Source organism: Notolabrus celidotus, chromosome 12, assembly GCF_009762535.1.
Source record: "Notolabrus celidotus isolate fNotCel1 chromosome 12, fNotCel1.pri, whole genome shotgun sequence".
NCBI lineage: Eukaryota > Metazoa > Chordata > Actinopteri > Labriformes > Labridae > Notolabrus > Notolabrus celidotus.
The window spans coordinates 17,684,207-17,700,256 of record NC_048283.1 but is presented as its reverse complement, the minus strand read 5'-3'; the positions used below and the strand labels follow the sequence as shown (position 1 = coordinate 17,700,256).

The 16,050-nt window shown below is 38.3% G+C and overlaps 2 protein-coding genes and 1 long non-coding RNA gene across 9 annotated transcripts in view; 1 reads left to right on the top strand and 2 right to left on the bottom strand.

Moving 5' to 3' along the window:
• The window catches only part of LOC117822982 (solute carrier family 45 member 4-like), a 13,595-nt gene extending 10,962 nt beyond the window's left edge, over positions 1-2,633 (bottom strand). For 3 of the 7 annotated variants that reach the window (XM_034697985.1, XM_034697986.1, XM_034697988.1), the window contains exon 1: positions 2,443-2,633. The gene's annotated coding sequence lies outside the window, so the exon portion shown is untranslated. The remainder of the gene's footprint in view (positions 1-2,442) is intronic. The other 4 variants (XM_034697989.1, XM_034697991.1, XM_034697987.1 and 1 more) reach the window with 3 other exon arrangements.
• LOC117822987 lies at positions 2,249-4,309 on the top strand. The gene is made up of 4 exons (XR_004633292.1): positions 2,249-2,463; positions 2,611-2,686; positions 3,985-4,078; positions 4,157-4,309. It is a non-coding gene; the product is annotated as an uncharacterized LOC117822987 (long non-coding RNA).
• Positions 3,548-16,050, bottom strand: LOC117822985 (G-protein coupled receptor 20-like). Its single transcript, XM_034697995.1, has 7 exons — positions 15,540-16,050; positions 7,660-7,926; positions 7,288-7,554; positions 6,944-7,188; positions 5,166-5,250; positions 4,880-5,005; positions 3,548-4,746 (listed from the first exon to the last, which is right to left on the bottom strand). The coding sequence occupies exons 2-7, from the start codon at positions 7,855-7,857 to the stop codon at positions 4,561-4,563; spliced, it is 1,107 nt and encodes a 368-aa protein (XP_034553886.1). The 5' UTR covers positions 7,858-7,926; positions 15,540-16,050; the 3' UTR covers positions 3,548-4,560.

The following is a 16,050-nucleotide window of genomic DNA, read 5'->3' as shown; positions in this document are numbered from 1 at the left end:
TTAAAGAGATTTTTAATCTCAATGAGGTTTTCCTGGTTAAATAAAATTTTAATAAATAAATCAAAGTAAAACATTCACTCAGGTTAAGAAAAAAATGCACTGATTTGATTTTTATTTTAATAATGATATAGACATCAAATAATGCAACAAGAGGATCAAGTAAATCTACCAAACCCTCTCTATCTGAGATTACTAATCTTTGTCTGCTGATTAATGTAAAGGATTTCTGGTGCCTTGTTTTCTCTGTGATAGTTAACTGCAAGCAAAACAAAACATTTGAGGTGTTCATCTCGTGGCTAGTTAAACACCAATACATTTTTTACCATGGCCACAGACATAGTTGACAATCAAGACATTGGAAATATTACTAATAATATATATTAACAGCAGTAATTCTTAGTTCCTGCCATATACTCAGTGACATCAACAAAACTGAGAAGCAATAAAGCAGAAACACTATATCTTCATCAAACCATTAATGCTGCATAACTGATTCATTGGATCCCACCTGCTTCACCACTTTAATAATAAGTGATGGTATATGTTTCACTTTTAATTCAAAGGTTATAACTGAGGCAAATTTCTGTGTTGTCTTCGCCTGGATTCTTCCTGCTATGTCTTCTGATAACAGGTTAACATTTCACAGCATCTCAGCCAACCGTCAACTCATGAATAAGTTAATATTTATACAAAATAAAGTGATATTCAAAAAGCTTCCCATATCTGGCTGACCGTTCAGTGCAATTCCCTGTGATCATAAATGACCGAGGTGTGGAGTAACTTCCTGTGACTAATACCTTTGTTCAATGAGGTTTTAACTGAGGAGCTGAAATGACGTGTTTCTAACAGGAATGTGTGTACTGTATGTCTGGGGACTTCATGAGCCAGTCAGGACCTGTTTCTCTCATTGACAGCCCTCCCCGCAGTAACTTCCCTAGCACCCCTTGATCCAGGGCTGGCCGGTGGCATAGGCAGTAATGGCAAATGCTAGGGGCGCCGACCATCCATAGGGGGTGCTGCTAAATGAGCAAGGAAGAAAATTTGAAGATAATAGGAAAAACAATATTGTTTTAGCTTATTTAATTTTGGATTAAATTGCAGAATGATGCCAGTAAACATTCGAAGCTTGTGATTCACTTTTGGTTTTAAAAATAATGGTATGCAACCAGTTTTTGTTGTTTTCTTTACACTTTGGAAGCTGTTAGCTTAATTAGATAGAAAATGTAGGCCAGGCTTAAATAAGCATTTTGCTTCTGCCTTTTCAGTCATCACTTAACCCTCCTGTAGTGTAGCGGGTCAAACTGACCCATTTTAAAGTTAAAAAAACTAAAAAAAAATGTCAAAAGTAATTTATCGTTATGAATCTTCTTCTGCTTGTCTTAATTAACATAAAAAACATATACAATGGCCACGGTTACATGATGTTTTTTTAATTCAGAATTAATCATTCAGAATTAAATCATTCAGAATTAAAGAGGAATTAAAAGTATCATGTAAACATAGCCAATGAAAATGGCTCATTTCACATATTTGCAATATGTACATTTGCACTGCATACAAAAATAATAATTCAAAAATGTAAAATAAATTAAATAAACAAAAATCTAAGTCATGTAAACCTATTGTATTTATATTAAGGGCTTTTCAATGTGCATTTAAGAAAGTTTGAACATGAATTTTCAATAAAAAGAGTGAGTTATCCTCTTTTAACCATGACCTGTGAGAATTAAAGAACACCATTGCACTAAATCATGATTTAAATGGTTAGTAATGCAGTTAATAATGAGATTTAAAAAATGTTTATTGGGATTTCTTTGTGTTCGGATACTTTTGGATTATTAAATATGCCCCGGTCTAGTTGAACCAAGGACATTATTGCTGTCCCTTAGAAACAAACATGACAGGAGGGTTAATACATGACTGTTGCTTTGCTTAAAGTGTCTGTACTGTGAAAATGATTGTGTTACATAATGACTGAATAAATTCTACTACTATTACATTATGCATTTTGTAATTGTTTTATTATTTGCCTGCTAAATATCAGTGTTATTACCATGTTAGTAATGTTCCTTTGGAGGTCATTTTTGTTTTAAAACAAAGGAAACCTGTAACACATGAAGCTGGATGTCAGTTGTCTTTCAGTGTATATGTGATGTGATTGTTGGAGTTGGTTCTAATACAAGAGGGGACTTGTTGAAATCTTGCCTGGGGCACCAAGTCGGTTCGCTCTGCCCTGTTTGTACAGTAAGGTACATTATTAACTCATGATGAGTAATATGAGAATGGTACACACCTGACTCTGCACTCATTCATGATTACTTTACACTGACTGTGGTAGTGTGACTTCAGGCTCGCGAGTTTGTTTAGCTAATAAATCATGCAGCTAACGGTGGCAAGCTAAGACACACGGCTCACCTTAAAGACAGAGAAGACAGAACATACCTGTGAGTTTACTCCGCCAAGGTAAGGTCACAGCGGCTCCGCCTCACGTTGACTTTTACACCGTTACAACAACACTACAGCTTTGGGTTAGCAGCTTGGCTAACCACTGCGAGCTAACTGAGTGACCATCTGGTTCACTATACTCATCAGTCTCATTGGTTTCCACAGTAACAAAGCGAGGCGTGGTCTGAGACACGTAAATCACGTCACGCCCCTCTTTACTGACGGAGGGCGGGGAGTTACAGTAAGTAATCACAACACAGGGTGTTGCTTTACTACCACAGGCAGATCACATACGGAAGATGATTAGGGCCACTGGGAAAACATTGAAAACATCCAATATATATTAAAGTCAGAATTCTGACATTTTTTTCTGACATAAAAATCAGAATTCTGACTTTTTTTTTTCAGAAGAAGAATAATAATTTAAAAAATATATTGGACCTTAATTTTTTTTTTCCAGTGGCCCTAATCCTCATCTGTACAAATGAGTTATTCATATTGTAATACAATAATAATAACCATAACTCTCTATAATGATTATATGCAACAGCAATTGTGGATAAACATTCTGAAAATAGTCCATTTATATCATAATCGCAATAATGCGTTTTCTTTCCGGATTTGTATACAAATATAAGAATGTCATGCTCAACTCATATCATTTGCATTTTTCCTTATACCCTTGTCCTCAATATTAAATATATATATATATGAAAGATATGCGTCTTAAATCAGGATTTCCAGTGCAATATCTCAACAACCACGTGCAATATTGTAATTAATTCTATAAAATATTTTATTATTATATTCACCCACTAAAATTTGTACTCTGGCTTAGGCTAATTCATTTATTTATGTCTTAAAAGTAGTTGTATTCCCTTCTTTGTGCAGATAGTATTTTTATATGTATTCTTATTTAGAATTTTTAAGGTTAGTTTTTACATTTCTATATTTATTGTCCCAACTGTCTTGTTGTGTCCTTACTGTCTTGTTAAGTACCAGTGTTCCATTCACCATGTCAAATTCCTTGTGTGTGCGAGCTCACTTGGCAATAAATATTTCTTGATTCTTGATTCTTGAAAGCACCACAGATGCATGAGGATGACAGTTTAGCCTATTGCTTGAACACAGTTTTATTTACCTTTAAATTATCTGCTGTAGCTTATACATTTATAGCAACATCTTTTTGCATCAAAGAGAGGTATGGATGATCTATCTTAAAAGAAAATGTAAGTGGTAAGGGCACATGAAATCAAATGTTTTTATGACAATAGTTGCCCTAACATTAACAATGGAGCTTCTTTCAGTGATCCAAGAAGTTTCTAAAACAGCAGTATAATTCCTAAGGGCTCTGACTCTTTGAAATGAAGTGCAATGTTGCCCTCTGCTGCACGAAATGGTCATGACACTGAAATAGGCAGGCAGTATTTGACGGTATATCTTCTGACATTGTCACCAAATGTGATCTCTTTTCAGATTTTGTGAAGTGTTTAATACCCTCTCTTTCTTAATATGCATTAAAGTGGAATGGTTCTTAAGTGTGTTTGTAGATGCAGATTTCACAGGATGAACAGTCACAACTGAAAAGCTACAGCAGGGAAGCTTATGAGGAGGATGCAGAAAGTCCCAGAGGGTGAGTACAATGTCAGACACAGTAATTTTGTGTCTGTTTAAATCTTCTTTCTTCACTGTTGGCATTTTTTTTTCATAGGATTTGCCAAAAGTGGTCGAAGCTATCATTGTTCCTGCCGTGGCCTGTATTGCATCTTGCTTATTGTGCCTTATCATCAGTTAGGTATAAAGTCATATGAATGTCTCTTGGCACATTGATCATGCTTGTTTGCAGATTAAAGTTGTCTCTTGTCATGGTTGTAGTTCATTTAAGACATTGACTTCAAGTTCGCTTCACCGGCTTGGTTGCTGCATCTCATGTGTATTTGTAGCTCCTATTCGTTGTAATACAGTCAGCATTGTCTGTTGGTCCCAAGCTCTTTCCACTGTGCCATTAAACATTGGTCAGCAGGCTGCAGAGTCCATATTTATCAGCCACCTCTCCCCAGGCAACTGTGCCATCTCAGTAACTTTCAGTTCCCTTCACTCATTGTGAAAGCAGTTCTACAGAGTATGGTTCTTTCCCACATTGTCTGTCTGCAGAGAGGCAGGGATCTTGGTCATCATGATCGCATCCCTAGTGATAGCATTGGCTGTCCCTCCTGAGGCTTTAGAGCTGTGCTGCATGCTGATGATGTCACCACTGGTCTGCTCAGGCTCTGCACGCCGGAAAATATTCCTCATGGTGGCCTGAGGGAGAGAGGGGTAGTGAATTATTCAGTGAACTGATGAGTAAATGAGGGGATGAGTGAGTGATGTATGGACAGATTGTGGCTGCAGGGAGGGATGGATGGGGCAAGGACACAAACTTGTTTAGGCTTACCTGAAAATTATTTGTGACAAAGCAGTACACAACAGGGTCCATACAGCTGTTCAGACTGCTCAGAGTGACAGTCAAATGGTAGACTATCACATGATGAGGCAAGTCTGGGTAGAAGTACACAACCACCTACAAAATACAAAAGACTGCTATGAGATTTTACACACATATTGTCCTTCTTACCATTTGAATTAACTTTACTTATTTCCTGTTATAATCTTACAGCTCTTACTGACATCTATGGATCAGTTGATGGCTAAAACTTCAGAACAATCTCTGTCTCGCTCACCTGTCTGATGTGAAATGGTGTGAAGCAGACAGTAAAGATGATCAGCACTGTGGTTAACAGTTGGACAGCCCTCCTTCTCCTGTCTCTGCAGAAAGACAGTTTGAACCATCACTGTGTGCTTTCAATGCTGCTAATGTGAGTTATTTTTATTCTGATCAATCATTCACTTTTAATTCATTTCATATTTTATTTCGCTCTTTCTGCGCAGACATGTTTTTTTCAGTTAACATTAACAGGAGTGGTCCATATCATGACACATCAAACTATCCAAACCCAAAGCTTAAGTCTTTCTGACCACTCAAAGCTCTTCTACACTACTCGTCACATTCACCCATTCATACTCCTTCGCTCACTGATGGTCGAGGCTGCTATGTAGTGAGGTACCATCAGTGTTAACTAATCTCATTCGTTCACATTCATACACCTTTGAACAACAGAGGGAGCAATTTGGGGTTCAGTGTCTTGCTCAAGGACACTTTGGCATATGACTGCTGGAGCTGGGATTGAACCGCCAACATTCCGATTAATAGACGACTGACTCTACCCACTGAGCCACAGCCGCCCCTGATTAGACTCACAGTGAGAAAAATATAACAATTTATTGAAAAAGAAAAAAAAAAAGATATCGAAAAAACAACAACTACCTCCTCAGAGATCACTGCAGTGGGTAAAAAAAATGTTGACCAGAGGCTTTAAACTTTTGGATTTTTACGCTTTGCTCCCCAGGAAGTAAAGAAGATTTTCTCTATTCAAACAGGAAATAATGTATTAAATCCAAATGGAGTGCTAAGGTAGGGCAGAATACTTCCACTTCAATAAGCTCACTTGCTTCACTAGTCAAGACACAAAGGCCCGTGTTGACCTTTCTCTTTTATTAATCCGATTCTGGAGCTCTGCCAAAAATAGCAACAAAAAGGATTTGGCTCAATTTGATGAATAGATTGATAAAACAGTTTGAGAGACCGATGTAAGAATACTTAACTAAAGACAGATAATGTGATACATGCCTAGGATGGATCCTTTTTCTTTGAAAAAATGCATATCAAGCACACATAAAAGAAAGAGTGTATCTAATCAAGTTGTGTGTCTCATGTCCACTTTCCAGAGCACCACTGAGGGGCAGTAAACAGCGAAATAGAAAAGAGGGCAATGGCATGACACAACGTATGCAGATAGATTGGTCGCATATACCCCGGCAGCATGGTGTGGCCAACCGTAGGCCACGAGGAGGCTAGCAGCATGTGCTGGCCCCTGAGTGGTATGCTACAAGTTTGCCATATTTTTTGTCTTAAGCGATATCAAAAGTGCAACGTAATGAGGTAAATATCAAAATGTATGCTTCTCTTGTCGATCTTTCATGTGTATTGAAAGCACGGTTGTTTGGTATCACACTTATTGATGACATAATAGTAATGTAGCCTAATCCAGTGGCTTGCCTGTTAGCCTAACCACCATAGCCAGTCAGAGTAATTAATAGTGGCTAGAGCAAGATCCCACTTTTCATCATTACATGGGGCCCAACCAATCATAGATAGATGGATATATGATTTGGGATCGCGTTCTATCTGCTATGGATTACTTTGACTGGTTACAGTGGATGGGCTAACAGGACAAGTACCATACAGAGACCGCCACACCGCTGGTTCTGCAGTGACCTACTGCTGGCCATGACAAATGGCGCTAAACTTCTGTCATATCACTGATCTACCAGAACTTGGCATGGCAAGCCATTTTTGATCAAAGCACAAATGTCATAAAATGATAAATATGGATTTTACCTGCTTTGCTGCATCAGACGAGGGTCAGCCAGTGCCCACATGATCCTCAGTGTGAAGACCACAATGATGATGAGTGGTAAGAAGAACTCAAAAATGGTGAGGAAGAGGAGCTTGGACAGGCAGCAGCCCGGGTGTTGGAACGCTGTGGAGAGAAAGGAGTATGTGACCACAATGGCAAAGAGCCAGACGGAGACACACACACATTTGGCCACACTTGAGTTCCTCCACCGACGAGAAGCTTCAACCTAGAAAGACAAGAGAAAGCATGCAGAGTTAAGTCACCTCTGCTTTGATTAGGTATATCTGGCAGAATGTGAAGAGGCAGTGAAGGCAGAAAAACCCACCTGCACAATGGCAAGATATCGGTCAACACATATGCAGGTGAGAAACAAAATGCTGCAGTACATGTTGACAAAGTAGCTGAAGATGTGCAGATAGGAGCAGGTGAGACAGGCTCCTCCGCTGTAGTAGATCAGGATACGAGTCGGCAGAGAGAGATTCACCAGGAGATCTGTCACCGCTAAGTTGATGGTGTAGATCACTGAGGTTGTTTTCTGCCTTGTGCGGAAACAAAAAACATAGAGTGCGACTGTGTTGAGCACCATGCCAACCTGAAGGAGAGGAGAAAAGAATAAGGGAGCTTACAAAACTTTAATAGTCTATCTGAGTTTTCAAAGTCATATAAAAATTGTAACAATATCTGCAAAAGTGCCTACCAAGAATATGAGAGAGTTTATGACCATGAGGGCGATCCAAAAGCCGTAAAAGTCGTTGTAGAGGCCCTCATCTAAATGAGCCAGTCTTTGAAGATATAGCTCCATGCCACTGCTGTTACTGGGACCGGCTATTACAGGCATGGTGGGAAATGAGGTATTGATGGAAAACCAGGGCTCTGTGCTGTTGAAGTTCATCATAATGATGATGATGATGATGATGTTGATGATGATGATGATGATGATGATGATCCAGAGTTGGCGCAGAAACTGTCGGGAAAGTACACACCAAATTTAGTGTGGTGGTCAGTGTGAAGTTTGTTTATTATTGGATGTTGCCTCATAGTAATTTCTGCATTCATTTAAAGCTGTTCAGGGGCTGCAGGCTATCCTAGCATGCATCAGAGAACAGGGGGACATCACACATTCTCACACATAATCCTACAAACATACAGTATCTCACAAAAGTGAGTACACCCCTCACATTTCTGCAAATATTTAATTATATCTTTTTATGGGACAACTCTGAAGAAATGAAACTTTGATACAATGTAAAGTAGTCAGTGTACAGCTTGTATAACAGTGTAAATTTACTGTCCCTTCAAAGTATCTCAACACACAGCCATTAATGTCTAATCCACCAGCAACAAAAGTGAGTACACCCCTAAGTGAAAATGTCCAAATTGGGCCCAAAGTGTCAATATTTTGTGTGGCCACCATTATTTTCTAGCACTGCCTTAACCCTCTTGGGCATGGAGTTCACCAGAGCTTCAAAGGTTGCCACTGGAATCCTCTTCCACTCCTCCATGACGACATCACAGAGCTGGTGGATGTTAAAGACCTTGCGCTCCTCCACCTTCCATCTGAGGAGGCCCCACAGATGCTCAATAGGGTTTAGGTTTGGAGACATGCTTGGCCACTCCATCACCTTCACCCTCAGCTTCTTTAGCAAGGCAGGGGCCGTCTTGGAGGTGTGTTTGGGGTCGTTATCATGTTGGAATACTGCCCTGTGGCCCAGTTTTTGAAGGGAGGGGATCATGCTCTGCTTCAGTATGTCACAATACATGTTGGCATTCATGGTTCCCTCAATGAACTGTAGCTCCCCAGTACCGGCAGCACTCATGCAGACCCAGACCATGACACTCCCACCACCATGCTTGACTGTAGGCAAGAGACACGGATTGATTTCAACCAACCAATATTTTTTTTTAGATAAATTCTTCCTAAAATGTGGCTTTAAATCCTAAGTCAGTCGTTATTTGTCTTGTTAATAAAGTTTCTCCACCAGCCTCGCAATTACACACAGACATTCACACACACTCCTTTAAACCTCCCTGTCCTTATGTCCACTCTCTGCTCTGTCTCAGTCTTCAGTGGGCATGTTGCTGTTGGCCTGACTGACAACGCTTCTTTAAACTAATTACTGCTTAATTTAGACTATTTATTTATAATGAAGCTGCATTTATTTACACCCACAGAAATCCTCCACAAGGAGCTGGGGTATATTTAGTCTAAACTGTCTTATAAAGGATTTAAAGTATGCAGAGATCAGCGCTTACATGGGACAGAATTTTGTACAACACAGAAACATCTGCAGCCTTCTTGAAAAGATGTGACCTCAGTGGTTGGGTTAATCAATCCTGCTACGGCTTATTTCTGTTTATTTACCTCTCAGAAAGATAGTGAATTCTTGTTTAAGTTGGGATAAACAGGGTGAGTTTTCATAAACTGGAAATATTCTGTGCACATGTGTGGACAAAGTAAAAGTCAGATCACTGTACCAACAGTTTTACTATATGTTTAGTTCCATTTGATAAGTCAGTTTCAGTTTGCGTTAATTTGTGCAGCACAGACACCTTGACAATCCTGGTTGTACAAAAAGTAACATGCTGAGTACCAGGGGTTACCAGAGGTGCCCTTTTTTTTTCTTTTTTCACCCCTGCCCCTCAAACAGCCTGAGTACGCCACTGCTGATGACTCTTTGACAACATGCCTCAGAGAGATAAAATAATATCTTCTGCATGCACAATCACTACTTACAACATCAGACAACACTTAAATATGAAGATTACTTCTAAGAGGAGCTGCACACTGTAACAGATGACGATGTAACAAATCACAGCTGATCATCTACAAGATGATTTTCAAAGAGTTACAATCATTTTCAAAGTACACATCAAATACCAGTGTAACATTAGGGCTGTTTAGAGATATTAAGAATACAATATATGACCCTGTCCATAATATGTAAATGTGAAGAAGAATCTTCCAGGTGTGAGTATATAGTACAAATTATAAACACCAGAGGGCAGTCACTGACTATGACAGACTACTGTACTGTATATCTCAATGGAGTATAATGTAAGGATACTATGCTGCTTTCCCTTATAGGTGTTTCCTTGTCACATAACACAGCCCATTAAGTAGCCAATGGCCATGTTAGGACGGAACCTTAAAGGTCCATGAAGGACACTCATTATAGTATAGAGAGAATAGACAGAGTTGGAGGGTTTTATTTTTTGGACAATCTCATTAATACTGACTTTTAGTAGTTATAGAGAGGTCTGCTGTTTATAGTTTCACCTCTTTAACCCTCCTGTTATGTTCGTTTCTCTGGAATAGCAATAATGTTCCTGGGTCAATTTGACCCGGGACATATTCAATTATCCAAAAGTGTCAGAACCCCAAATAAAATCCCAATAAACATTTTTTTTTTAATCAAATTTTTAACTCCATTACTAACCATTTAAATGATGATTTAGTCCATTGGTGTTCTTTACTTCTCACAGATCATGGTTCAATGAGGATACCTCACTTGTTTTTCGTTAAAATTAATGTTAAAACTTTTGTTAATGTACATTGTATAGCCCTAAATATAAATACAATAGTTTTTTTTATGACATAGATTTTTGTTTATTTTATTTTACATTTTGAATTTTCTTCTTTTATGAAGTGATGTTGATAAATTAACATGAGACAAATAGACTTTAAAAAGGGTCAATTTGAGGGTTAAACTAAGCAGCTGGCTTTGTTTATAGTGTGATTTAATCTCTTATTCCCTTGCAGTTTTTTAATCCACTGAGCTGATCTAAGTACATACATTGACATGTATGAAAAGGTAAGAAGTAGATCTAAAAGTATTACTGATGAAGGCAAACACACGATAGATCCACAAGCATTAAGAAAAATCAATTACAAATAACTTGAGGCCGAATGTCATATTTCATGGCACATCTTGGTGCTTGTGAACTCCAAATTGGCTTGAGGCCAACTAAATTTGTCCCTTCCATGACAAATGTTGTTTAATTGCTCATGTTAATCCCACACTAGAAGGGTCTGAGAAGCATATTGTGTTATATAGTCTCATTGCTCATAACTAATCTCTCACAGCACAATAATTATTCAGCTAATGATGAAAGGCCAAAGAGAATAACACGCTCAGCTGAGGGTGAGGCATGAATAATGTGATTTATCTTTAACAAGAGCCATCCAGCTACAGCACATTAGGACCACTGAAGGAAATAAATGGATGTTTTCACACTAACATCCCTCTGATAGTATTCAGTTTACTGAAGCTAGTTCATCATCATCATTAAAAATGTTAACCAGCGTTAAAGGAGTTGTTCCAAGGAAATTGTGTGTTAAATCAGTTATCTGTTCAGCAACTCAGATAAAGACAAACAATGGATGTGGAGTGGTTGTAAATGGTGGAGCTTATCAAAGCTGGACCATAGAGGGCTGAGTGTGGAGCCTCAAAATACCTTAGTCTGAAAATGATCAGCTGCTTTATCATGGAATTCAGATTAAGGTTCATGTCTACCAAAGAAGTACATGCATTTACTGAGTGACCCCTGAAAATATGATATAACACCAGGCTTTAATGTAATTACTGTAGGATAAGCATCAGTATTATATTTGTTTTGTTGTAACATTATAGTTAGTGATTTCATGTAGCTGCAAATCAATGCATTACTTCATCACCCAGCATCCTTGTCTCGACCAAAAGTAATCTTAAAAAGAAGATCTGTGCTCCATGTTTTTGCTTCCACAAAACTGCATGCTTTAACGAGAGCCACATCCATATGAGAGTGGTTGATGGTGCTCATGGGAAGTGCAGTCTTCATCCCGGAAAAAAGACCACTGATTTTTTCCAAAGGCTTCTCCAGAATCAACAAAACATGAAAGTTCCTCACACTGCCTATAAGAAGTTGTATACACAGAACTTTCTTTGACAATGTAGAGTATGTTGCTACAACAGAAGGATGATTTAAAACTCTCAAACAGGCATGACAAACATTAGTATCTATTTGTGGCATATCATTAGACTGTTAATTGTTAAAAAACACAAGTAAATACTTACTTATTCTGTATTCTTTTTTAGTCAGTTGTCAACTTCTTATTGGAAATAGCAGTTTACCAAACAAAAAAAATGTTAAGCTGCCATTGTTGTTTCATGCAATTGCTCATTTTGGGACCCCCTCTAAAACAAGATGGCACATCTCAAGAGGTTTATCCCAATAAAATAAATTTCTTTCATTACAATAGTCAGCAATGCATATTAATGTGATTGCATCATAGCACCCTCTCCTTCACCTCCCATATCAACCACGTCACCCGGTCCGCCTACTTTCACCTCCGCAATATTAACCGTCTCCGTCCTTCACTCACTCCCCACTCCACTGCCATTCTTGTTCACAGCCTCGTCACCTCCCGTTTGGACTATTGCAACTCCCTTCTGTTTGGTCTCCCCCACAAAACCATCCATAAACTTCAACTGGTTCAAAATTCAGCCGCCCGTATCATCACACGCACCGCCTCCATCCACCACATCACACCCATCCTACAACAGCTCCACTGGCTCCCCATCACACACCGGATCAACTACAAAATACTTCCCCTCACCTTCAAATCCATACACAACCTCGCCCCTCCATATGCTCCCCAGCTCTGGAACTCTCTCCCACCTGACCTCCGTAACACTGACTCACTCCCACATTTTAAATCCAAACTCAAAACCCATCTGTTTGAACTGGCTTATTCCATCTGACCACAACTCCTCTGTCCATTCACTTAAAACTTTTTAAATTGTGATTTATTAACTGTTTGCTATCTAAACTCTGTTTGTTTTTAATGTTGTAAGGTGACCTTGAGTGCCAAGAAAGGCGCCTATAAATAAAATGCATTATTATTATTATTATTACTCAAAGGACCCCACTGTTGTCAAGTCAACACTAACAACAGTTCCTGGTGTACATCTTCACTCTGAAATTTGTCTCCCAAAAGTTAATTCTAGCAACATAAAAGATTGTGTGACGAAACAACCAAAAACCATGAAAATAACTAAATTTGAAAAAAACTTGGTTTTTCTAACACCTGTGTACAGGAAGACTTGGCCTTACTCTACATTATAAAGTCCAAAAATGTATTTACAAATCAGATAGATAGATAGATAGATAGATAGATAGATAGATAGATAGATAGATAGATAGATAGATAGATAGATAGATAGATAGATAGATAGATAGATAGATAGATAGATAGATAGATAGATAGATAGATAGATCTTTACTGTCTGCCCCAGATCATGGTGGTAGAAATTCTTCTTTGACAGGGCTCAAACAGGTGCATATACTTCACAATAAAAACAAAAACAGTAACAAAAACATATAGTTGAAACACATAATAAAAGACAAGCATCAATAAACATACACAGCAACAGGCTGCTGTGCTTTTTTTAAACTGTTCAGGGTGGTTATGGCAGAGGGAATGAAATATTTCTTATAAATGTTCTAGAAGTTCATATTCATCATATAAACATCATGTTTTAAAGGATGTTAGCATGCTATCAGGCTAAACGCAAACGCGTTGGCATTTGGCACAGTGCCTCGCAGAGCTCCTAGCATGGTGGTTGAAAGCTTAAATCCCACTAGTGTGGAAAGATAAAATAAACATTTGAACCTACAATCGGTGGCCATTCCTTGGCAAAGAAGTGAACTTTTGTGTTGAAAGAAGTGAAAAATATTTGAAAGCCACTAAGAATCAGATCTGATAAAAAACAGAGTAACAATGCTACGATGCTAGTGTAGCTTAGCAGTTAAATTGCACACCCCATGTACAGATGCTATAGTCCTTGAAGTGGCTGGCCAGGGTTCAATTCTGACCCACATCCCTTTGGTGCATGTCATTTGCCACTCTTCCCAGTTCCCACTATCCTATCCTTTCAAAGAAGGCACAAACACAAAAAGTTATCTGAAAATAAAACAATGTTAATGCTAATTGATGGAATGGAATTATGTATCCTAAGGGACTTGCTCTTCTGATTGGCTCATTCTGAAAGCCCCTCGAGTTAACACTGAACTAGGTCGATCAACATTTTCCATTGATGCCCCTAAAACATGAAGCTGATATCCATTCCCTCTTTTTCAGAATGTAAGACTTGGATCTCAGACCACTGTGTCTCAAATTGTATCTGTTTTAATTAATATAATATTTTGTGAATGATTGTGTGTGTTTGTTTGCTGTTTCTAATGTGCCGGTGATCTCGACGACATTGGAAATCAGGGAAACCTCAATGTCTTTTCGAGAATAAATAAAGGTTGTGAATTGAATTGAATTGAATTGAATTGGGTTACAAAGGTACTGGAGCTCTTGTTATCCCAAACTGCAAATTGAAAAAGGTATAGTACTGGAGAAAACACTATGTAGGCTCAGATCTGAGTCTACACAGATAAAAGGATATAATTTAATGCATCACTGTTGCTTTCCAATTGTTGCTCTTCCTCTTCCAACATCAAAGACTGTGCTGATGTAATGACTGTAAAGTGATACTGAGAGGAGAGCAGAGGGCCCAGAGGCCAATCACAAATAACACTGTGCAAATAAATTCCAGCAGCGTGGGAGCCCAGTTTGGGTGGTACAGTGTGTGGTGTGTGAGTATATGTGTTTGTGCATGCCTAAGATTGTGTGACAGAGACAGGATAGGATATTAGAAGACAGATCTCACGCTGTCCTGCATCAAATTAAAGCTTCAAAGAAAAAGGCCCTGCAAGGCAAAAGAAGAAAAAAATATGTCGCCACTGTAATTCTTTTCTTTTTGATAGCTGTACTGTGTTCTCAGTAAAGATTCCTAGGAACCTTTCATGCACTTACAAACATACTCTGAGATGCAGCATGATTTTAGTCTTTTTAAACATCACTTTGATTGCCTTTAACTACAATTTTATGTTCAACCTCTTTTTTCTTGTTTTCTAATTATTTTAAGCTCCTGTTTGGAGTTTGAAGTGAGTTTTAAATAGACTGACAATTATATTGATGTCTCTGTATGACCTGAAAAAGCAAACAAGCCCATCAACAAGAAGAATGGCTATTTCCTTACAGTTATTTTTAATGTTTGAAACTACTGGTAGGGGTAGGTGTCTGACCAAGTGATTTACAACCTTTTTTTTTATATGTTCTATGGCAAAGATTCTTTAAGCATGATACATTTGACTATCAAAATAGAGGATATGATTTTTTTTGTCAATAAACACTAATTACACATGTACAGGACATCATCAGTAAGGACCACTCTGTCCACAGGGGGTGCCAAAATCTGCACAAAACAAAAGTCCCTCACAGGAGCTTTAATGTAACAATCTTTAACTATTTTAGTAAAGTTGAAGTACTCTCTGGCATGTGATCTTCTATGGATTTTGTGTCCAAGACCTGAAATATAATTATAACACTTGATTTTCTATTTCTGTCTTTGAAAAACAAAACACTCTCAAGTCACAGTTGAAAATGGAAACACAAGAAGAAGAAGAAGAAGAAGAAGAAGAAGAAGAAGAAGAAGAAGAAGAAGAAGAAGAAGAAGAAGAAGAAGAAGAAGGAAACATGAGACTTACTGGAGACAAGTCAAATCTGTGTCTGATGAAGTTAGATTGTCCTCATGTCAATACTACTCCCCAGATCCTTGGTCAGTGTCCAAACTGGTTATGTTGGATCTTTCCAAAGCTTCTATAATTCTCAATGACCTGCGCACTTCTGTTTCATCTCTGAAAATCCACCTGCGTCAGTCGCTTCTCTGTCTGGAGCACTTCAGAGTTGCAGCCCAAATTTCCCTTCTTCTGTCAGTGTGTCAGTTGTTTCTCCTTTTAGATTCTTCAGATTATCAACACACTTCTTCAGTTCTGAAAAATCAGGAGGCATCCCTGTCATTTCTGTCACCTACTCCTCCTGTCTGAAGTAACTCAGTGTTGTTTGCTCCACAGATTTCTCCAACATCTTTAGATCTTTCTGCTCCCTTCTCTTGTTGTACATCATACTCCTTTCAAAGTGTTTCTCCTTATTCTCTCTTTTTTCTCACTGTTAGTATCATTTTTAGTCTCTCCCTCTCTCTCTCCCTTCAGTGACTAT

Coding starts and splice junctions, on each gene's coding strand:
- LOC117822985 (XM_034697995.1), bottom strand. CDS start 7,857: ATGATGAACTTCAACAGCACAGAGCCCTGGTTTTCCATCAATACCTCA. Junction 7,555..7,659: donor TAAACTCTCTCATATTCTTG/GTAGGCACTTTT, acceptor CCTCTCCTTCAG/GTTGGCATGGTGCTCAACAC. Junction 7,189..7,287: donor GATATCTTGCCATTGTGCAG/GTGGGTTTTTCT, acceptor TTGTCTTTCTAG/GTTGAAGCTTCTCGTCGGTG.